Genomic DNA, 25,225 nt, shown 5'->3' with positions numbered 1-25,225 from the left:
TCATGAAAGTACTAGGCTTTGGGCTGCGAATGTGTCACCTGGTCAGCACCCTGGGTGCTAGTAGCCAATTTGAGCTAGTGTTCAATGAAAGAGTTGTGGGTGCATTCAAGGTCAAAAGATCAAATAAGCAAGGTTTCCCCTTAGCCACGCTACTATTTGCTATTGGATCTCATCCTTTGGTAACAATGCTTGAAGACATCACTGCTAGAGGGGTTGTCACTTCCTAACAACGTCCAACGTATTGCAAAGATGTTTGTAGACGATTCCCTTCTTTTCCATAAAGAGTGCCCTCAAGTGATAAAAAAGGATTTGAAGATTGTGCAAACATATATCGTTGCATGAGGGTCAAAGTGCAGTATTGAAAAATCTAGATGGATTTCTTTGTCAAAAAAAAAAAGTGATCCCTCCTTGTGAACGACGGTTAGTGGTCTGGCAGGAAAGATTTGCAAATGGATGTAAAAGACCTAGAAGATTGGTTTCTTCAAGAACGAGCTCCTACTGGGTGGGATTATTTTCAAGAACCATGTGCTGCTTATCGGCACTCAATTCATCAAACTCTATTACTTCAAACACGTGTGGAAGGCAAGGAACTGTCGAGTATTTGAGAACGCCTTGGGAACTGTTAGATTCTCTGAGATCATAAAAAAGAGCACGGAAGCGTTTGTCGCCACGGGAAAACACATAACTCTGACGAGTGGAATAGGGCTTTTGATGCCGCAATGACTGGTCATTGTTGGTAAAGTAGAGGTCTCTTACTACATGTCACGGGGTGGCTCCCCTGTTAGCCGATGTACCTATGTTTACTGAGGAGATGTCATGGATCGGCTCGAGCATGACTTGAATTTGTAATTTTTTGGTTATACTAATATAATTCACTCACAATTTTCAGTTTTACAAAAAGAAACAAATATGCAATGTTGTTGTAAGTTAAAAATAGGATAGGCTTAGAAGACATCCTTTTTTTAAACTCTTGATTAAGACATGCAAATGCCGTGGAGCAGGGGAGCTCATAGGTGGTGCTACGGCAAGGAGGGGTCTATGCAGTAGATGTGGATGTTGGCGTGGCGTCGAGACGGACGTGGTCGCTCTAGAATGAGGGGCCGTAAAGTCTGTCGTCGTGTCCCTTAGCTGAGGCCCTTTGTTTTGGACATGCAGGAGAGGTTGCTGCTCCCAGTCCCTCTTGGAGGGCAACCAACAGCCAGCTCTATTTGATGCGGCCCCCAATGGGTGTTCTCGGAATGCCAAAAGCCTATCTAGAGAAACCTTTCTCCTTTCGGAGGAGGCCAGCCATGCACATTTCTTTAGGCCCCTAAAGTCAAAAGAAATCGAGGCCTGGTCTACTCACTCACATAGGGGGATGGAAATGATCTTGAGGATCCAAATAAAATGGCCCAATTAATGCTTAACCACCTACGACAAATTATAGGTCAACTTGAGGACCACTCCCTGAGGTGGACTATGCCAGATTTACTCTTCTTGGGAGCGTCAAAAGAACGATTTCCCTCTCTGAAGCAAACCTTACAGAGAAGATGTTCACCAAGGATGAATGCTCTCTCATGCCACAATATTTAGGCAAAGAGAGGCCCCCTAGTCAGGATGGATTGACTTCTGAGTTCTTTAGAGAATTTTGGGACAATCTTAAGTTCCCTACATGTGAATGGCTAACCAAGCCCTGGTTGATGGAGTCTTGGACTTGAGCATTAAAAGAGACATCTGATTAAGCCTATGCTTAAACAAAATTTGTTGCTCCCATCTGAAGCATTGGCGTCCCATAACGATGATGTCTATTGTCTATAATATTATTGCCAAAACTGTAGCCCTCAGGCTCTCCCCCCTCCTAGACTCACACCACACCAACATGGATTCACTACAACACGTCGCACGAAACTCGATGTTTGTACCGACACAAATAAATGTGGTCTAAAATTAAAATACTTCGAAATAAGCATCCATATACGCATCGGAATCCATATACTTTCTATACCGACGTGTATACCGACTCTTATACCGATGCCTATACAGACGCGTATACCGACGCTTATACAGATGCTCATATCGACGCCTGTACGATGCCTGTACAGACGCCTATACCGACGCTTGTAGAGACACCTGTACAGATGCCTATACAGATGCACATACCGACCTCTGCACTTGCAATTTTTTTTTCAGCACAGAGTAGTGCCATTTGTTTCTACATGTGTTGCAGTAACAAAGGCACAACCTCTCTACTCAAAAGAAGAAGGCACATGTAATTGCACTTTGCATTAAGATAGATTGATAGTGCATCCTAAAAGAATAAATAACTGTTAAGCAATCGACCATTAATACAAATTAGAAATTGCAATAATCAAAACCATGATAACCATAACTATTCCCATTGCCATAAATAAACACAAAACTATAAGTATAACCATAATGATAACAGTAAGATAAACCATAACCTTGAATTTAAACATATTGATTACCTTAACCATAAATAATAAATAACCTTAACCAATACCAATGACATAATCATAAACAAAATCATGACCATTGCCACTATCATAACCATAAACATAAGCATAAGCATGACCATAAAAGGGTATCAAAACCATAACCATTGCCACTGACATAATATATAAATACATATCCAAAATCGTTGTTAACCCCATAATCCTTGCCACTATCATAAGTATAAGCATAAGTATAAACATAACCATAACCATAACCATAAAAGAGTGATCAAAACCATAACCATTGTTGCTAGCATAATAAAATATAAGCAATAACCATTTTTAGTGACATAGCAAAAAATAAACCATAACCATAAGCATTATCATAAGCATAAGCATAACAATAAAGGTATTGTTAGAACCATAAACATTTTTATTATGTGCATCATAAGCTTAATCATAATCATAAATAGTGATTATGTGTGTATATTTATGCGTATGTATGTGTGTGCTTATGTGTGTGTGCATGAAAGAAAAAAAATAAGCACTCACATGTAAATAATATGAGTGTGGGAGAAGTACGAAGAGTCAAGCAAATACCTGTGATGGGGGCTTTTCACAAGCCAATCTCCCATACCCCTCTTCTCTCACCCCCACCCCATGAAAACCCCCTCTTAGGGAGGGAGTGATAAAAGGCATTGGAAAAAGTAAGAAAAAAAATAAAGTATGATTATGTAAATATATAAGAAAGGTAAAATAGGCCACCTCATGCCTGCGGGGTAGCCCATCCCCACCTTGCCTCCTTTTTCTTCACTGTTGCCCCGTCGGGTGTCCCTTTTCCTCTCCTCCACTCAAAAGGTCAACCCCCTCTCTCTTCCCCTTGTCCTTTCTCCTTTCTCTCTCCCCTCAAGCTACCCCACCTCTCACCAATAATGCATTATAACTCACCAACAATGCACCCTAACTCACATGCAACTTACCCTATCTTCCAAAATAGTATACCCCACCCCCTCTTTCTCTCTCCTATCATATCCCATGACCCAAATACCCCCCTCTCTCTCTAAACGACGCCATGTCTCTTGTCTTGTAGCTAAATAACCTCCCCCACACTCACACACACTCAGTTTCACTGAAAAAGGTGCCCACAGACCCATCCCCACCCGGTGGTTACCTGATTTTTCTTGTGTTTACACACATCTGCAAACAGAGTCACCTCTGAACACACTCCCCTCTCTCCCCTCTTGTAATTACTTTATTCTCCATGTCACCTCTCACTTTTTTTCATCAACCCATCTCTCTCTCTTAGTCTCTCTCTCATGAGACTGCTGTTCTGGCACATATACACACAGCCAGACAAGTGGGGCCCACAGTCACATGGCCTATGTAGATAATGATTTCTTCATTTCTAAATTCTAGAATTCCTCCCCCCTCCTCCCCTATATAAAGAGGGGTCACCATCACACTAAACACACACACACCATCACCAAAGAGTACACTATGCACTGTGTGTGCCTAGTGCACACACACACACACCCACACCATCACCATCACCGCAATCACCATGCTTGTCTTGAGCATGAACTCTACACCCTTGGCTATGGAAGATGAAGGGCAACTAAATGAAGGATGATGGCCATAACCCTCGTGCGAGTCTTCGCCATCAACTCCCACCTATCCACCATGTGCTCTACCACGCTCTCCCTTCTCATTCCCCTACCCTATGCTCCCCATTTCATCGCCTTATTCTCTAAATAAAGCTTGAGGTTTTGTGAGTATTCTTTCTTGCAATGTTTTGCCGATGTGAGGTGTGCGGAATCGCCACCTAGTCTTGTGTTTGGAGTGAGCTTGTGTATGTGTGAAGGGTGTGCGGATTCACCATCCTTTTGTGGTGCCTATGTACTAAGCCGCTATACCCCCTCCCTCACTCTCTCTGTCTCTCTCACTTGATCTCATTCCCTTTCCTCTTCATCATTGCTCCCAAGCATCCATCTCTCTTGGATGAAAACTTTGTTATGGTGGTGTGTTGTTTGCGTCCTAGCCGCTGAAGCTAGGTGGTGCCCCCTGTTTGCTTTACCATGACAGGCTCGAGGCGCGATATTCGGTCCCCGGTGTTTTAGAGGCCGTCGGGGTTCGGGGTTCGCTTTGCTCCAGTCATTTGGTGCCCCCACGGAGGATCTTTTCATGAAACCCTTCAGTTTACAAGACGGAAACCCCTAAACTATTGTGAATGGATGAATGGCTAGCAGGATTTGCTAATTGGACGACAGAAGAAGAAGAGCTCCAAGCACAACTAGACGAACTCTGCATCTCCATCGAAGCTCGAGTGCCAGGCGTAACGGTAATCGATTTGCAGTGGGAGAGTCAACCAGCACGCCAAACCCAGTGGATATACATAGGCCAAGTGCCAAGAAGAAGAAGGAGAAGGTCGAAACCATGTCCGCAACCTACAACCAACCCACAACAACAAAATGGAAGGATCTCTACACAATAGAGAATCAACACTATTCTACTTTGAGAATCGGGTAACTCAAGTCATCGAGGTAATTATCACAGTCAGTTTTCAAGTCACACCTGATGCTGCAGCACAGATAACGGAATCATTGGCTCACACTCTCACTAGAGAAACTAGGGATCTACTGAGTTTGTTTCAGGAAAGAACACCACCCTCTCCCACAAGCTTGGACAGTGACTAAGCACCTCTAAGCTTCACATGAATCAGTACAACCTACCTCAAGACAGATCACACATACCAACACGTGTACGCTCAATCAAGGTAATACTGGATTTGAAGGCTCATTACCAGCACGTCATTGACACCATGCTGGGTGGGGAGAAATTTTTTGAGGTTCTGGCATCAGATCAACCATTTGTCCTACCTTTGGTACAAGGCAATGTACCGTTTGAAGTTTTAATCTATGTCCTAGTATAAGAGGGTATACACGCCTCCTTGTAAAGAAGAAAAAAACTTTTGCAAGTTAAGCAGTGTGTCTTTCTAGCTCTCTCTCAGTAATCATGGCAAGTGTAGCATTTCCAACATTTAAAGGAAAGAAGGGGGAGGATCTGGTAACAGACTTCCTAGATGACTTTGAAGTAGCATGTGTAGTGAGTAACAAAGATACAGATGAATCCCGGGTTAGAATCTTTAAGCATCTCATGAAGCTAGAAGCTAGATCATGGTACAATGCACTTCCACAAGCAACCAAGGATGACTGGGAACCCTTAAAAACCGCTTTTAAGAGGCGCTTTGGGGGAGGTACCACTTCAGAAAAGTTGTGGGACAAGTTGAGAGACTTGAAGCAGGAGGGTCTTTTAGAATATTCCACCTATGAGTCCAAATTTGTGGATTTGTGGGAACAGCGGGTTGAGTCACTGGCAAGGGGGGAAGCGGCACCTGATTTCCTAAAAAAAGATCGGTTCACGCATGGCTTATGGCCGCTTCTCAAGGAGAAGGTGAAAAGTAGATTCCCGGCTACGTACGAGTTAGCCGTTGAGATTGCTCGCCTTAAGGACAAGAAGCTGCGAATGAAAGCCAAAGAAACCGAGTCAACAAAAGCAGGAACATCGCGTCGACCAGCAACTATGACAACCACCATACCACCACCACCGGCGCTTGGGGTAAGAGATGACCAACAAGATATGTTGGCCCATATTACTGACCAACTGCAGAATTTGTCTGTCCACTTAATACAGCAAGGGAGGAGTCAAGAAAGAGATCAAGACCCTGGAAGATCACGATGACAAAACAGGGAGTATCATTGCTACAACTGCGAAGAAGACGGTCACAGTATGTACTATTATCCCAAACCACGACAAAACTATAATAGAGGAGGTAGGAGGAACCAATTGTCACCCCCTAGAGAAAGAACACCCCCACCCCGAGCACCAACACAAATTCTACGTCCACCCCAGACACCACTACAAGCATCCATTCCACCTCTTCCACCAGCCCCACCACCTGATCGCCCTGTAAACATCATAAGGCTAGAAGAGAAAGAAAAAGCCGTAGTAGTGGATCCACCCAGAGAAAAGAAGAGGGACAAGGGTAAGGAGAAGGTAACCTTTTTAGAACCACTTGAGGCCATGACTGTGAAAAGAGCTAGGAGGGAGAAGGCTACACAATCAGATGATGAGAGAAGCATGAGAGGAGAAACTAGCAAGAGGCCATCCAGGCCACGACGGAAATTGGGCATCACCGACTTCCAGCTAGGGGAAAGTTCTAAGCCCTATGATCTAACATTGGATGTGGCAGAGCAAGGACCGAAGATTACATGGCCACAGCTGCTACATCTTGTACCTAAAGTAAGGCGACAATGGTCTAAAATGGTAAGTACAAGACGCTCCAAAACAAAGGTAGCCGAAGCAATTTCGGGATGCAACATGGATGACATCCTTCCAATTGTCGACGTAAACATAAAAGGAAAGAGGGTTGGAAATACCTACATTGATGGAGGTGCACAAATCTGTGTAATGAGCAAAGCTATGATGCTTCGATTAGGGCTCGAGGTTGACAGGCCTTCTCCATGCAAGGCAAAGATGGCAAACAACGCAAAAGTAAAGTGTGTGGGTGTGGTAAGTGCCGTGAAAATCAAAGCTTTCAACACTGAGGTAGAGGTAGATGTTTTTGTAATGCCTACTAAGGGGGAGGGCTATCCACTAATTTTGGGAAGGCCATGGTTGATGGCCATGAAGGCAAAACAGGACTGGGGTACTGGCCTTCTACGCATGACCGGTAAGAAAGGGGAGACAATCTACTACGACATGAGGATTGGCAAGCAAAAGCAAATGAATCTGGAAACATCGGCAGATGAAACCACTAGCGAATCTTCCAGTTCTGAGGAGGAGACCACATCCACCGACGAAAGTGACAGTTCCATTGATGTGATGGGTATCATTATGAAGGATCCACAAAGGGTAAGCACAACTGGTGATCCATCACCAAAAGGGCAACCCAATGAAGAGGAGAGCAAATCACCTGGCCTAGGAGGAAGTAGGTTGAAGGGTATGTTGTCTATGGAATTAACACTTGAGGAGAAAGATAGTTTTTTGCAAATGTTGAGGGGATTTCCTAACCTTTTCATTGACAACTATGAAAGAATCACAGGCATTACAGTGGTGGAACATCATATTAAGCTGAAGGAAGGGGTAAAACCAGTTGTGCAAAAGCTACGACGACTGGGGGTCATACAAGAAAAGGCACTCTTGGCCGAGGTAAGGAAACTGTTGGAGGCGGGATTCATCTATCCTGTAGAAAACTCAGAATGGGTGTCACCCGTAGTGGTGATGCCTAAAAAGAATGGTAAGTGGAGGGTCTGTGTTGACTACAAACCACTAAATGCAGCTACAAAGAGAGACCACTTTCCTCTTCCTTTCTTGGATGAAATTCTGAATGAAGTAGCGGGTTTTGAATGCTATACCGTCTGTGATGGTTATTTAGGATACTTTCAAATACGCATAGCCTTGGAAGATCAGCTAAAAACCACTTTTATCATGCCATGGGGTTGTTTTGCATACAGGGTTATGCCATTTGGTCTCACAAATGCACCTGCCACATTCCAAAGATATGTCACATATGTTTTTCAACCGTTCTTTGGAACGTCCATAAGAGTGTTCATTGATGATTTTTGTATATATAGCTCTCGTATTTCACATTTAGAAAAGGTAATTGAAGGTTTGGCCAGGTTGTAGAGCCTAGGTGGGCAACTTAATGTGGATAAATGTCACCTTGGGGAGAGTAAAGTCATTCTACTAGGCCATGAAGTTTCAGCAAGAGGTATCAACGCCGACCCAAGTAAGGTGTCCGCACTCATAGCCCTACCTTCACCAACGACCGCACGTCAACTGGTCTCTTTTCTATAGAAGGTGAGGTACTTAAGTAGATTCATACATCTACTATCACAACTTGTTCTACCACTGCAACAACTCACTCAAAGATCAACTTTCACTTGGGACGAGGAAAGCGAACATCACTACAACAAGGTAAAGGAGGTCTTAGCCACTCTGCCAACTATCTCACCACCTAAGTGGGATGAAAAATTCTATGTCACCTCAAATGTTGGTGATGACTCATTGGGGGCTGTGCTACTCCAAAAGGATACGACGACATCTTTCATGAGGCCAATCTACTTCTCTAGTCGAATGATGACGGCAGGAGAGAAAGGTTTCACTCATGTGGAACACTTAGTCCTAGCTCTTAGATTTGCAACTACAAAGTTTAGGTCATATTTTCTGCCTAAGCAATTTGTGATTCTAACCACGGATGAAATATTTCCCTATGTTGTACAACACATGGATGTGTATGCTAGAATTACTAAATGGCTAGTTCGTCTGCAAGAGTTTGACTACACGGTACAGGTAGAAAGCACGACAAGGGCAAGTTTGGGGGGACTCATGACCTACCAAGTCGAAGGAGAAGCAATCTAAGGAAGGAGAAGTCCGATTACCTCCAGTACCACCGATGGTAGAAGGAGCACACTCTCTCTACTTTGATGGAGCCTACAAGCGAGCGTCCGACAAAGCAGCTGCAGGCATAGTGGTCTTTGATGACAAAGGGACAGAGGTATTTTCGTTGGGCCAATTGTTAGATTCACATTCTAACAATGAAGCTGAGTATGCAGCACTAACCAAGGGTCTACAATGGTGCGTCTCACAAGGTGTACAACGCCTTAATGTATTTGGGGATGCTCTACTTCTGGTAAGGCAAGTAGATGGAGCATGGACATGCAAGAATCCTAGTTTAAGGACTCACTTAAGTGGCGTAAAAACCTTGTTGGGTAAGTTTGAAGAAGTTCAAATACACCATATCCCAAGGGCTCAAAACCAAGAAGCAGATGCCCTAGCAAGTGAAAGACTACAGGAAGTGGTGGTTGGATCAATAAAACTAAAGCTCCCTATATTTCAAGGAAGTGATGCCTTGCCTGACATCATGCATTTTTTGGAAATAGGGGAATGCCCATCAGATTTAACAAAGGGACAGAATCAATGGCTGACGCGGAAGGCCACAAGGTATCGACTCATCAATGACGGTTTGTACTGTAAGGGTAAGGACCAAATACTCAGGAAGGTCCCTCTCTCTCACGAAATAACGGGAGTAATTGCTAGCTATCATGACGGGGTTTGTGGTGGTCACTTTGCCCTAGACATAACAAGTAGGAAAATCTTGCAGGCAGGCTTCATATGGCCTAGCCTCAACCGTGATGTACACCATTGGTGCAAAACGTGTAAGTTGTGTCAAAAGGCCGGCACTAGGTCACTTATGCCTGAACCATAGACACCTATTCTCTCATATGGCCCATTTGAAAAATGGGGTATCGATGCCATTGGGCCATTACCTAGGGCCAACTCAGGAAAATTCTACATTATCATGGGGGTCGATTACATGACTAGATGGGCAGAGCCTACAGCCACCACTAGAATCACAGCGGTAGAGGTAGCTAAATTTATCTACGAGCACATATGTTGTAGGTTTGGCACACCTTTAGAGATCATCTCTGATAGAGGGCCAGGTTTCAGAGCAGACTTCGTAGGAGAATTAATGCAGAAACTGGGCATTACAAGGAGGCACTCTTCACCATATTACCCTCAATGTAATGGCCTAGTTGAAAAGGTAAATGGAATGGTTTCTAAAATTATTACCAAGCAGGTAAAAAATCATCCTGGAGACTGGGATAAGTATCTACTACCAGCTTTATGGGCCTACAGAACTTCATTTCGTACATCCTTGGGATTCACACCGTATCATCCAGTATTTGGTAAGGAAGCAATCTTGCCCATTGAAGTGCAACTACAAAGTCTTAGAGTAATGGCAAGCCAGCTTCAACAACCCAACATGCATTTGAGAGATCACATCATCAACTTGGAAAGACTACAGCTGGACAGAGAAGAAGCAATAAATTATTATGCAGCACAAGCAGAGCATAGACGACTTAGCTTTAACGAGCATCTCCGGAAAAAAGAATTGAAGAAAGGAATGTTGGTGCTCCGCTACGACAATCGCTTCGACACGCGCAAGGATAAGAAACTCCTGCTCCGATGGGAAGGCCCTTTCATTATCAGAAAAAAGTATGCCACTGGAAGCTACCAGCTTATGGAGGCTGATGGAAAACTTCATAAAACCAGGGTAAATGGTTGGCGACTTAAACCTTATTTTCTTCGATTTGACCAGGCTCCACCAATTGACATTCCAGATGAGGACACACCATCAGCCGCCACCTCCGACGATAATGATCAAACAGATGAGCTAGAGACATGAATGCCTCTAGCCAAAAGGGGAGGGCTAATGATAGGGGCTTTTCACAAGCCAAGCTCCCATACCCCTCTTCTCTCGTCCTCACCCCATGAAAACCCCCTCTTAGGGAGGGAGTGATAAAAGGCATTGGAAAAAGTAAGAAAAAAAATAAAGTATAATTATGTAAATATATAAGAAAGGTAAAATAGGCCACCTCATGCCTGCGGGGTAGCCCATCCCCACCTTGCCTCCTTTTTCTTCACTGTTGCCCCGCCGGGTGTCCCTTTTTCTCTCCTTCACTCAAAAGGTCAACCCCCTCTCTCTTCCCCTTGTCCTTTCTCTCTCTCCTCAAGCTACCCCACCTCTCACCAATAATGCATTATAACTCACCAATAATGCACCCTAACTCACATGCAACTTACCCTATCTTCCAAAATAGTATACCCCACCCCCTCTTTCTCTCTCCTATCATATCCCATGACCCAAATACCCCCCTCTCTCTCTAAACGACGCCATGTCTCTTGTGTTGTAGCTAAATAACCTCCCCCACACTCACACACACTCAGTTTCACTGAAAAAGGTGCCCACAGACCCATCCCCACCCAGTGGTTACCTGATTTTTTTTGTGTTCACACACATCTTCACACAGAGTCACCTTTGAACACACTCCCCTCTCTCCCCTCTTGTAATTACTTTATTCTCCATGTCACCTCTCACTTTTCTTCATCAATCCATCTCTCTCTCTTAGTCTCTCTCTCATGAGACTGCTGTTCTGGCACATATACACACAACCAGACAAGTGGGGCCCACAGTCACATGGCCTATGTAGATAATGATTTCTTCATTTCTAAATTCTAGAATTCCTCCCCCCTCCTCCCCTATATAAAGAGGGGTCACCATCACACTAAACACACACACACCATCACCAAAGAGTACACTATGCACTGTGTGTGCCTAGTGCACACACACACACACACCCACACCATCACCATCACCGCAATCACCATGCTTGTTTTGAGCATGAACTCTACACCCTTGGCTATGGAAGATGAAGGGCCACTAAATGAAGGATGATGGCCATAACCCTCGTGCGAGTCTTCGCCATCAACTCCCACCTATCCGCCATGTGCTCTACCACGCTCTCCCTTCTCATTCCCCTACCCTATGCTCCCCATTTCATCGCCTTATTCTCTAAATAAATCTTGAGGTTTTGTGAGTATGTTTTCTTGCAATGTTTTGTCCATGTGAGGTGTGCGGAATCGCCACCTAGTTTTGTGTTTGGAGTGAGCTTGTGTATGTGTGAAGGGTGTGCAGATTCGCCATCCTTTTGTAGTGCCTAAGTACTAAACCGCTATACCCCCTCCCTCTCTCTCTCTCTCTCTCTCTCTCTCTCTCTCTCTCTCTCTCACTTGATCTCATTCCCTTTCCTGTTCATCATTGCTCCCAAGCATCCATCTCTCTTGGATGAAAACTTTGTTATGGTGGTGTGTTGTTTGCGTCCTAGCCGCCGAAGCTAGGTGGTGCCCCCTGTTTGCTTTACCATGATAGGCTCGAGGCGCGCCATTCGGTCCCCGGTGTTTTAGAGGCCGTCGGGGTTCGGGGTTCGCTTTGCTCCCGTCACCTGCAAAAACAAAGCATAACATTTTTACCCACACATAGCATTAGGTGAAATTTGGACTCACAAAGGGGTCCTTTTAAGTAGTTTGATTTTACCTCTCTTTATCAAAACGGACGCATGGATAAATTTTTTCAAACAAACTCTAAATTTGGCAGAGGTTTGATAGTTAGAATCTCCTCTTCAAACTCTATCTACTGATATATAACACACCATGAGATTCCTCATATTTTAAAAGATTTTTTTTTTTGACACATCATAGGTGAATTAAAAAAAAAAACTTCTAAAATATGAGGAATCTCATGGCGTGTTATATATCAGTAGATAGAATTTGAAGAGGATATTCTAACTGTCAAACCTCCGCCAACTTTGGAGTTTGTTTGCAAAAAATTATCCATGTGCACGTTTTGTTAGAGAGAGGTATAATCAAATTCTTTAAAGGGCTCCTTTGTGAATCCAAAGTTCACCTAATGAAACACAAATATTTATGTGTGTGTATGTGTGTGTGTGTGTGTGTGTGTGCATGAAACAAAAAGAAGGAGCACTTACATTTAAAGAATGTGAGTGTGTGAGAAGTACGAAGGGTCAAGCAAATACCTGCAAAATCAAAGCATAAGCATATGCTTATGCTATTGACACAGCCAAACACAAATTTTCTCACACAAATACAACAAAAAAATATACCTTCTTTGTGTAGAACTGTGTGGAAGCATAGATGAGAAGTCGGAAGAGGCAACTCCATGAAGGTCTGCAAGGAGGGAGGAGGAGATAGGAGAAGCTATGGAGGCAGCCGCGGTGTGGAGAAGAGAGAAAACACAAAAAATGAGCTCTCGAGTATTGTAAAGCACCAGGTCGTCGATACAAACGTCTATATAAGTGCTGATATAAAAAAAACGTTGGTACAAGTTTCGGTATATGCGTTGGTATGAGCATCGATATAGGCGTTCAGTATATATGTGACGGAATTTAAAATTTGAATTTTGAATTGAGCAATGTCTCCCTCCATCTTTATCAACGCTTATACCGGCACCCGCCATCGACGTCGAAAAAATGGCATCGGTAACCAAGTGATCCCTTGTAGTGATTTATAAAGGGAAGGTCAATTTATGATTACATTCTGGGAGCAATGGTCGGCATTGAATATATTGCTTTTCCCATCCTTTGGTCACATTACTCGAAGACGGTGCTGCTAAAGGGGAGATTCAAGGGCTAACTCTACTAATTAACAACGACCAACTTCTGGCTAAGCTCTTTGAGGATGACTCCCTACTCTCCCTCAAAGCGTGCCCTCAAGTCATCAAGAAGGCTCTAGAAATTGTGCAAACATTGATGGATTTTTGAACTATCTCGTGTGACGATGCATCTAAAAGCTGGATAGCCTTATGATTGATCACTCCCATAATGCCGATGCGGGTATTAAAGCAAGTTCCAGGTGTATTTGAGTGGAAGCTTCAGAAGTTAAGCTCATCAGAACTTGTCTACTTCGAGATCGACTTGTTTAGAAGCTTATAATCGATCGTCATGTAGGACAACCTTTGGCCAGCAAGAAAAACGTGGATATTGAGTAGAGGCCATGAAAGAAGCTAAGAGGGATATCATGAGAGGTCGCATGCCATTTGCGCAAAAAAAGTGATGGAGGAGCAACAAGGAGCAGTAGCTCTTGAACATGTCCGTCTTAATCACGCAAAGGAAGTGATACCCACTCTACAAATTTCAAGCGGATGCAAAGTTTGGCTAGACCTTTTGGTGACCCTGTTGGGAAATTTATAAGGTAATGCAATGCCGAGAGAGTTCTCGAGGCCATGCCGCCCACTTGCAAATAAAGAAAGGGCCAGCGACAGAGAGGGGGCTGCCGATTTCAGAGGAGGGCCGCTCGGAGAAGAAATGAGACGAAGGTGGCAAGCTTGAAGGGAAGGGGGAGGCTCTGAATACAGAGAGGCGAAATCAGAGGCTTGTAAAGGGATTCGGCTCACGGATAGCGTCTGAATTTGGGACAGAGAGAGCAAGGAAAACGCAAGAGTGAAAGGGGCGACAAGCCACCATGCCATGGGAGTAGGAAGAGGAGCTTGCCATACGGTTGGGGTAAAAGGAAGGACTACTCAATGAGCGATGACATGCGGTAGTAGTCCACCAGGAGGCGGGAAACATTTCCTTCCTTTTTTTTGCATCTTCTTGACCCTGATAGGTTGTCATGTGTAGATAAGAAAAGAATGCTCAAAGCTATGGATGGCTGAAGTCAATCAAGCTTTTTTTCTACTCATCTGAGGTGTTTTTTGTATGTGTGTGTATTTTTTTTTGGGAGGGGGGGAGGTTGGGTGGGTTCGAGAGGTGTATTATGTAATCATGTTAATGTATAATGTGAGTTCGAAAGGAGAGGTTTTAAAATGTAAAAAATAACAGAGATACATGAAAATAAATAGATTTTTATATTCAATTTTGAAAAAAAATCATGAAATAAGAGGTCATTTTATTCATCCAAACATGTTAAAAGAGGGGTTTTTTCATTACCCCACGAACGCACGTCATATAGGGGATACTGAATAATGAACCCCCCGTGGAGGCGGGTAGAGAGAGAGAGAGAGAGAGAGAGAGAGAGATTGCACTCATAGCAAATCAAATCGAGGAGGAATTTGAGGAAAGTCTCGGTTGAGCTATGCGAGAGCAATCATGGAATGCTTTAGTATATGTTTGTACGAAAGTCAGCTAGAGGTGGGTGGTGTCTAGATGTGTTTGCGTGAGCCTCATCAACGTATGCCTTATCGTCAAGGTCGAGCGTAGTATTGAAAAATCAAGATTGATCTCTCTCTTCGAGAACGACTTATTTGATCCATCAATGTGGACATGGGAGATAGTGTCAAAAGGATGATTTGCTGGCAGTTGGGAGCCTCTTTGGGGGTGGACATGACCCACAAGCAAATATTTCTTTAGGTCAAGGACAAGGTAAGGAAAAGGATGAGAAGGTGGGAGTATGTGCTTCGCCCCTTTCCAAGCAGAGTTAAGGTAATCAATTCCTTTATGCTCCCTTATATTGCCTTTAATGGTCCCTTGCTTAAGCTAGCCAAATGCAAATGGAAAGAGTTTTTGAAACTAGTGAAGAGATTCCTATGGAAGAACAAGACTAAAGTCTCGACGCCTTGGCAATGGGCTAAATGGGACATAGTTGCAAGGCCTGTGGAGCAAGACGGTCTTAGGATTCTTAACCCTTGTACGCATGTAGAGATGCAAATTATGTGCCAAGTTTTTGGTTGCACTCGCTAAGCAAGACTAGGCTTGGGTTATTATGACTAAAGCTGCTAAGGCTATGACAAACAACTCTAAATTATGCTCAAAAGGTGGCCAGTGGAACGGGCTTAAATGTGGACGACAAGCTTCTAGCCCCTCGGTGGGCCAACCTGAAACTTGGGGGATCAACTGGTAAGCTCACTCAAAAATGCAATACGGCAACAGAGTGCTTGGGATGGGGAAAGCTATCAAGGTATTTTTCACAATTCCATAACTCATTGGTCTCCTTGGCTCTCTAAGGTTGAAGCATCCTTCTGACCCCCTTTTTGAAGGGAAGTTGTCAGAAAGATTAGTAAAAGGTATCAAATATCTTGGTCAGCTTTGGGATTAGAGTAGTTATAGTTGGAAAGAAAAAGACCAACTGGCTCTCCAATTTAACCTCAGTGGTACTAAAAGAATACTGATCAGTAGAGTCCTAGAACGGCTTATCAGGTGGTGTCTTCCAAACTATGAATCCAAGTTCGAGTGAAAATCGCCTCGACAGTGGCCTAAGAACATACATTTTCTTGAACCGCAAGACAAGGAAGTGTACTCCGCACTTATGTATTGGAAGGATTGGTTCTCTCCGCTTAACAAGCCGTGGGGCAATCACATTGTCGGAGTCAAGATGGGAGATAGTCGTAAAGAACATATGGCATTCGCAATGGCCACATGGGATAAAGCCTAAAGGTCTTCTTATCAAAAGTTTTATGGGGAGCCTTGCCTACTAGGGTGAGATTCTTCACCAGGGAGATTGGTTCAGATAGACGCTCATAATGTAGAATAGCTAGCGAAGACCTCCCTAGGAGTGCCCGACGATTTGTTACCCAACAGGGAAGATTTGCAAATGGATTCAAAAGATTTGGAAAATAGGATTCTTCAAGAACAATCTCTTCGTGGGAGGGAAGATGTTGAAGAGCCAAGCGCTGCTTATCGCAAAAAAAATTATGAGATTACGTTACTTCAAACATATTTAGAAGGCAAGAAACTATCGAATATTCAAAAATTGCTAAGTTCACGGAGATAATCCAAGTAAGCAGCGCGACGATCCTCAGAAATAGATCAACTTTGATGAGTGGAACAACGCCACTGCAATGAAAACCGCTAAGTTCACGGAGATAATCCAAGAAAGCAGCGCGAGGATCCTCGAAAATAGATCAACTTTGATGAGTAGAACAGCGCCACCGCAATGACTAAACTTGCATGGGTAAAGGTGGGGGTTCATTGCTTGTCCTTGGGTGGCTCCCCTATTAGCCGATGTAACTATGACCCTTTGAACCTCTCATGGCTCGACATGAGCATGGCAATTTTTTTGGTAATTGTGAGTTTTGAAAAAAAAAAAGAAGAAGAGTCCAATACACTTTTGAAGTTCCCCACTCTACTTCCCCACTCTACTGGCTACTACCACTACTACTGGGTCCACTTCAAATTCATTAAGGCGAATCTTACTAGATTCGCTCTCTTCCGTGCCCTATGCAAATTAAAGGGCACTTTGCAAACTAAATGTTGCCTTCCCCCCCCCCGGGGTCGATATCGTGCCTGTTTCGTGGCACTTTCTCCTATCTTGCAGCACGTCAACGACACCCTGCAACAACTTGGTTAGCAGCGACCTCTTGTACCCCAAAGCAAAATATCCACCCATACCTTCAACATCAGTGTTCCCTCATGCCCCTCCCATTCCAATGGCCTGCAACCTGCACTCTGCCCTGCAGCGAACAACTTCCACGCACGTCGTGCTTGGCTATACCCTTCTATCCTCTCAACAACCTGCACCTGTTGTTACTCGACATCTGGCCCTTGTGCGCTGCGCCTTTCACCAACCCACAGAGACTTCTTGACCTTCACAACACACCCACACTCCTCGTCAACACTCAGGCCATGCATTGCCACACTACTTAAGTCCTTGTTCGGCCGGACGGTGTTGAACACTTCGCAACTGTCCTTGTCATGGCAGTTTCTTCTTACTTCTGACATTCACTGCAACGATCTATGCTCGAGCTTCTACCTGTACACATCTCTGGCCATTCGTAGTAAGAGAATCAGCGAGGCACAAAGAGAGAGAGAGACACACACACACACACACACACACACACACACACACAGAGAACATGAGAGAAGTGCGAACGTATAAATATCTCCATGCTTCCATTTTCCCAAATCAAATTCACTTAATTTGTTCGACACATGGCACGACACACGAGAAGAAAGATAAATTTCTGAAAAATGGAAAGACCATCACTTTCTTGAGAAACTTTTCCTCCTCCACTCACTTTCCCTCTAAGAAAACAAAGTATCTCTTAAGATTCCGTTAAATCAACCCGAAAGAAAATTGGCAGGGCCTAGTTGAGAAAAAAATGTTATCCCTAAGCCTAAGCAATAACTTTTAGAAATTGATATGTTTACCTTGAATTACGGATGAGCACATTGAGTGCTTATTTGTTATTTCCATTTTGTGAAGTGAATATCTTGGTGGTCTACATCATTTTTTTTCACATCATAAAAGAAATTAGACTTTCTTGTGACCAAAAGAAAAATTTTGTTTCCTTGTGTTTAAGTCCATATAGGTACACTTAATCTCCACATGCTTAGTAAACTCTATAAAAGAATTCTATTGTTCTCACAAAAGAAAAGCCATGGATGGAGTAGTAGCTCAGGCACACAACCATATCGGTGAGAGAGATTCCAAAAACTTTTAAACTCCACAATCATATGGATGTAACACAATGCTCAATCTTGTCGGAAAGATATTTCCTTCGCCCTTCTCTGATTTTGTGAACCTAGGATAGGAAAATTAAGCAGGTGGGAATATCCCAGGGGATCATCGTAGTTAATAGTATTTTATTTTGTTGAAGCCAGTAAGTCAGTATAGAGAGAGAGAGAGAGAGAGAGAGAGAGAGAGAGAGAGCGCTCTGCACACACACCCCCCCTTCCCTCCCTCGAGCCTTCGTTCAGCCCTGCTAAGGCTTCTGCCAGCGACTGCCTCGACCAACAGCAACATTGTGCGCCTTCCTTTTTGCCCACCTCACCCCTCCCGGCTCTTCTCTGTCTGCGTGCACCCGCTTGTCCTCTGCAGTGCATCCACCCTCGCTCGACCTGCCTCGAACCCCCTGTCTAACTGCCCCCCCCCCCCCCCCCCGGGGGAGTGCACTTGCCTCCCACCTCCCTCGCCTCGACCACACGCCCCCTTGCTTCCTCGTCCCTCTGTTGAGCCTGCGCGTCAATAGCCTGTAAAGAGACGTGCCTTGCGGAGAGAGAGAGAGAGAGAGAGAGAGAGAGAGAGAGAGAGAGAGGTCCTATCGAGGCGACGCCTTGCTGCAACACAGTAAGTGATCTGCCTGTAGTTCGCCCTTGCTGCACTCCTACTCGCAGCCAGCTGAGACAGTGCATCGAAGCCCGAGGACATAAAAGGAGAGAGGGGTCGGTTAGCACACTCCAGAACCTTCTAGAGCTATGAGGGGAAAGAGTCGGTGGGCGGCGAGATAGAGAGAGGGGGTCGGTGCCACAGTCGTTGGTAGGCGTGAAAGCACGAAGGCAGATATTCATTTTGCACCTGGAGCGCATCACTTGAAGGTTCTAAATTTTTGATATTTTTTCTAAATTGTGCACCCAATAGAATAGCCTATTTACTATCTATTCTATTTACTATTTAGTATGGCTCTATTCTCAATTCATTAGATGGAATCACCATATATTCTCTCTAAACTTAGCTCACTAAACCATGGCTTCCTTTCTTAGCTATACGATGGCGATCGAGCTCGAGACATCTCAGGTAGAGGCTACTGTCGCCAACCAACCCACCTTGTTCGAGGCTCTTGTCTGAGGTTCAATGAGCCTTTGCTATTGCCTCATCTGCACACACTACACCTGGTGGGCGACTACAACCACACATTTCCTCTTTCGTTTCTTGCACCTGGATGCATGGAAATGGAATTCTCAACTGTTTGCTAACCATCCGACTACTCAAAGAACCATTGTTCCCACTACGTAACGATGGGATTTTGTCCCCAACCTGCACTTGCTCGTAATGTCCCGTGGTTGCCTCTCTAGCACACTCCTTTGCCACGTGCATGCCTCTCACTGCTTCCTCAATCAATCACAATACACATCTTTGCCTACTTTGCCCTCCCTCTCTGCACAACCTCACTTGCACCTGACCCCCTTCCCCTTTATACACAGACAAACTCTCTCTCTCTCTCTCTCTCCATATATATCTATATATATCTTCCTTACATCAAGGAGCTGCAAAGTGTAGCTGCAATCACACATCTTAGTCCTTGTATTTGCTCCCTACATGCATGTACACCAATAGACATGGCCGCCATAGGCGGTTGTATAGAGGATTCACCGGCTCTATGTTGTCTCATACAATCTGTCACTACCAATCCCATTGTGAACCTCACACCATAATGACAGGGAGACACATGGACACACACACACACACACACACACATAGACTGACAATCAAGCAGGAGAGAGAGAGAGAGAGAGAGAGAGAGAGAGAGAGAGAGAGAGAGAGAAGTTGACATGTGGACCATCACGTTTTTCAAAATCTCGTTTTCTTGTTTATCACAAGTTTTGTAGTTGGACACTCAAGTGTCCTATTTTTCAGCAACTTGTCATAATTATTTGGTGAAACTAGATACAAGATTTATAGGTCATGTTCATACCTTAGGTCAATTATGAGGTGAAGAACATAGCCAAATTTAAATTTTACCAAAATTAGTACCAAATTAAAATTACGGTGATAAGTTTCAAGATGAAAAAATCATAAAAATCTAGTGCAATTTTAATAAGATTTCTATAAATGGAATATAACTTCACATCAAAATAAGTTTTGTCATAGAATTCAAGGTGTATGGATAGGGAAAAACTTATTATAGCAATAAATCAAGCTTCATGACTTAGTTAGTTATGAGACCAAATTTTTGTTTTAAAAAAAACCCAAATCCTGAAAACGTTGACAAAACGAAAACTTTTGGTCTTACAAGGCCTCTTTAATTAGCGTGATGAGATTATGGGACAAAACTTAAGATCCATAATGTATCTATAGGCCAACACCCACCATCAACTAAGCATTTTTCAAGGTTTCAAATTCATAAGCATCTTGTAATTCAAGCTCATTTAAAAAAAATTGAAGTGCATAATTTCTTACAAAATGAACATTACTGTGAACAACTAATGAAAGTGTGTATATAGATTTCCCAATTGTATCCATGAAAGGTATTTGTATAAAAATTAAGTGAGATGAATAAAAAAACTCTAAAAATAGACTTTATTTTAAGGCTAAATGTGATAAATAAAAAATAAAAACTGCAACATCTATAATTTTTGGGATATGAAAAAAATCACCAAAGGTGGCTTGCATAACCATCAAATAATATCACCTTAAGTAACGGAGTCATAGATTTAGTATATTTGCATCATAAGGCATTACAAATCTAGATGAACTAAATGTTTTATGTGGTTGTTCATTGAATTCAGGAGCGTTGCATATTTGACCCACACGAATTTTTACATTTAATTTTAGTCAAAAAGAATTTTTTTCCACATGAGATTGCAAAAATGTAAAGTATATATATAAGTAGCTACCATGGATTATTGCATGCAGCGTGCTCATTTTTTCTTAGATGAGAGTATGTCAAGTTTTAGGAAAACATTGACTATTGTTTTGTGTAGGTGCTTTTCATGAGGCTGTGTACAAAAAGTGATGGATTAAAATTTTTATAAATACTTTGAATTTTCTTTGTATTTTTATAAATTTTCCCCTTCTCCCCTTCTCTCTCTCTCTCTCTCTCTCTCTCTCTCTCTCTCTCTCTCTCTCTGCCTCTGCCATCTCCCTCTATCTTCGCCTCAGAGAATCCTGATGCTTTCATTTTTCTGTAGGACACACATGTGCAAAGTGATATTTTTCTCTCTGGCACAATATCCTGATTCACAACAATCTCTCTCCGTCTCTCAACAATTATCGATGCACAACAATGACATCATGTCCCCCCCCCCCCCCCCCCCCCCCCTCCACATGTCGTTTTTGTGTGTCTTGACACGTATGATAGACGCAGAGAAAGGCTTTGTCTTCCAAGCACCTGAGCGACAAGAGCCAACACATAGATCATCGATCAGATTAAAAAAAAAAAAGATTAAAAAAATTCAGCTTCTCATAAGAAGACTGATTGTCTATGAATACAAGATGCTAACATTAGAATTTTAGTTGGTTTGCCTTTTTAGACACAATTGCCTTTTTTTCCGATAAATTACATCCTAAGCACTCAGAAACGGATCTCAATTGTCAAAAAGAATAAAGATAAAAATAACTCGAACAAGGGAATTTTGGGAATTCTTACAAATTAAAGGGATATTTTGATAATTTTACCTTTTCATTTTGATGGCGCACACTCCACCTATAAAAAGTCTCTCTCTCTCTCTCTCTCTCTCTCTCTCTCTCTCTCTCTCCACCTGTCATCTCCCCAGATCCTTGCCTTTATCGATTTTTCCCCTTAAGCCTTGGGAGGATCTTTCCAAATTCTCCTTAATTCACCTCCTTCCCAAAATTGGGAGGACCTATTTGGCTCTTTGTCCATCACAATGTTTTGTATTTTAGGAGCCAACATTGTGATCCTATATTTTCTCAAGGCTATGTCAACCTACATGCTCTATTATATAGTGTCACAATGTATTGAGAGTGGAGCTTGGGATAAACCTTGGCCAAACAATCATACCCACTTGTACAATTTTGGCATATTGCCCACTCAAAGGAAACAACAAATATGCCTTTCAATGGAGCTCGTGATGACAAAAAGTTTAAAAAGTTTAAAAGTCTTAGATAACATGCATATTAGCAGGCGATCATGCATTGAAATAATAACATTACTGTTATCTACACCAATGGATTATTTTGAAAAACTAAGTAGAACATGCTAATTAAATTTTTAATAAGATGCAGATGGTCACCGGGGCCTTTGTGGCCGGGGTACATTTGAGTGTTATGGCAATAGTGGTGATGGTTAAATTTTTTCTGAAAGAAGAAAATGTGCGACTACGTGTTATGGGGATATGCTCTTCCATGGCGGCTATTGCCATGTTTGGATCTCCCCTTTCCATAATGGTAAGACATATACTTTCTTTGCTAATTTGTTATAAGAAAATTCAAACATAATGATAAGACATTTAGTAGATTATTATAAGAACATCCAAAAGTAACACGCACACTCTATCCTTCGACCAATGCTAAGCTCTCCGATCAATTTTTGATCCATTAACAGGTGGAGGTGAGGCTCCAAGCACTTCCAAGAGTCCCCTCGTCCCCCCAAGGCATATGTAGTGCTTGTGGGAAATTGTATGCTTTTCGAGTTAATATAAATTTAAACAACTCACGATTGTTAGTATGCCAAAAAAAAAAAAAAAAAGAACATCAAAAGTATGGATGGTTTTATAGGTCACTTTTATTTCTTTCTCTCTTAAACATTGATTTCAATTATTTTTCATAGATTTTGTCACCCATTTTTGGTACATGGAAGCACGACAAAATATCACTCAAAGTCATTCACAAATAGAGTTTTAGTTAAAATTATGTGCTAAATTCAGTTATTCTTACAATAATGTGAAACATTGCAATGGATCACTTTGCTTACCTTTTGTTTTCTCTCTCTTGCTTACTTTATGACGACTCTCTTTCTCTCTCTCACACACACACACACACACACACACACACACACACACACACACACACACACACACACACACACATTTGTGAAGCATCAATAAATGACGACTCCTTTTAGAAATGCAATAGGAAGTCTAAGAACCTTCAGGTATTTGAGGCCAACTCGCTGTAGCTCATTTTGATGATATTGTGCGTCTGAGCACCTAGCTCATCCATGGTGTAGGAGCAAGAAGAGGGCCAGCTAACAAGGATGAAGAATGGATCCATGCGTTGAGTTGTTTAGAACACTCAAGAGGGTAGGTTTAACACCTCTGCATTGGTATCCTCTTTGTTTATGTACAAACCTCTATTAGAACCCTAGCCCTCTCAAAGCACATGTAGTGCTTCAAGGCGATTGTATTCTTTTCGAGTTAATATAAATTCTCTCAACTCACAATTGTGAGTATGGCAAAAAAAAGAAAAGGACGTCTTCCAATTCCTTACCTTTGTTAGAATGCACCAACTTTTTACTTTGATCTTGTTTGCTTGCAGGGACTTGTAATTTGCACAAAGAGTGTGGAGTATATGCCCTTTCTATTGTCATTGGCATTTGCCCTACGTACGGGTATATGGTGTGCGTACTCATATGCTATCCACGATATATATCTAGAGGTAACACTCCACCCATCATCTTGCAAGTATGTAGGTTTTGAGAGTCTTTCTTACTTAACAATGGTCACTAATGAGTTCCTTCATTTGTAGGTTACAAATACAATTGGGACAGCATTGGGCTTAGTCCAATTGATTCTCTACATGATTTATCATAGGAAACCACCAAGAAAAGCATGTGAGAAAGATGTACGTTTGCAAGAAGCTCAAAGTGGACATATTGATGGGGATCAAGGTGGTAGCATTCATATTTCAACAGACAATTGTGGTGTAGGTGAAAATATAGGTGACAAAACAGAGACAAAAGTCTAACTAGGTTAGAGATTACCATACTAATTAAATGTTGGAATTTGAGGAAAGATCTAACCTATGCATTTCTAATTATCAACACCTCTTTGTGATCTTCAAGCTGTAGACATACTAAAAATCCCCAAAGCTTCATGCCCTTGTAACTTGGCATATTGTAGTACATTGTTAGAATGACAGTGAAAACCAATTTGCTTCTCTTGTCTAGTCCTCTTGCACACAGTTCAATCGGAGACCTTTAAATCACATGAAGCTTAAATCTCTTGTTTAGTGTATATGAACTAAAAATGAGGTCCGTTTTTCGACTATGCATGCATTTTCGCTCTAGTTAAAAGCACTAGAATATTTGGATAGATACAAGACATGATTACAACAAAAAAAGGTTCTAACCTTGTTTTAGTTTGATAATATCAGTAAACATCATGCTATTGTAAATAAAACTAGTCAATGTTCAAAAACTTGCATCCATTTCAATACTTTCTCTAGTAGATCACTTGAAAATTAAGCATTATCTTCTTAAAGTGTAGACAAGCCATATTGGAGAGCATAGTTGATCGCATTTGGAGGGTGGCCCTAGCTTTGCATTCATGGACTTGCCTAAATCGAGAGATAACTTGCAATAAGGGCAATCCAAGAGACTACATCTTGAACATGAATATTTTCAAGAACTTGTTGTGCTTCAAAAGCACAACCGGCTTGGCATATGTGTCAAATCAAATTGTGGCCAAGCACATCATTGTTTTTCAACAGCCCCTAACAAAGTATTTAGTTGTCTTGTTGAAATCTAGTTAGGAACTTGTTTCTCACTAGCTCATCAAGAACTGGTTGTCATGGGCGATGTCCTGCATGTTGCCACATGTCTTGAAACCACAAGCAAAGCTGATTGCATTTGAGAGTAGCACTAGCTCCAAATTCATTTGAGAAAGTTCAAAATTTCTTTGTGACTCACCCATAAGGGACATATATGCATGAAGTGAAAATCCAAGAGTCCACACCTTGAATATGAAGCTTTTCCAAGAACTTTTCGAGTTTACAAAAGCATAGCAAACTTAGCATGCATGTTGATATTCTTCAATAGC

At 42.5% G+C, this 25,225-nt stretch overlaps 1 protein-coding gene across 2 annotated transcripts in view; it reads left to right on the top strand.

Annotated features, from left to right (window-relative positions):
• Positions 1-24,344, top strand: part of LOC147443661 (bidirectional sugar transporter SWEET6b-like) — a 43,811-nt gene extending 19,467 nt beyond the window's left edge. The window contains exons 4-6 of one of the 2 annotated variants that reach the window (XM_086526465.1): positions 22,467-22,634; positions 23,724-23,843; positions 23,934-24,344. In XM_086526465.1, coding sequence (XP_086382591.1) covers positions 22,467-22,634; positions 23,724-23,843; positions 23,934-24,152 — 507 coding nt within the window. In that variant the 3' untranslated portion in view covers positions 24,153-24,344. The remainder of the gene's footprint in view (positions 1-22,466; positions 22,635-23,723; positions 23,844-23,933) is intronic. The other variant, XM_086526466.1, reaches the window with a different exon arrangement.
• Positions 24,345-25,225: the final 881 nt, after the last annotated feature.

The sequence above is a fragment of the Adiantum capillus-veneris genome, chromosome 13 (genome assembly GCF_014529385.1).
Source record: "Adiantum capillus-veneris isolate H3 chromosome 13, ASM1452938v2, whole genome shotgun sequence".
NCBI classification, from domain to species: domain Eukaryota; kingdom Viridiplantae; phylum Streptophyta; class Polypodiopsida; order Polypodiales; family Pteridaceae; genus Adiantum; species Adiantum capillus-veneris.
This window is presented reverse-complemented; position numbering and strand designations above follow the sequence as displayed.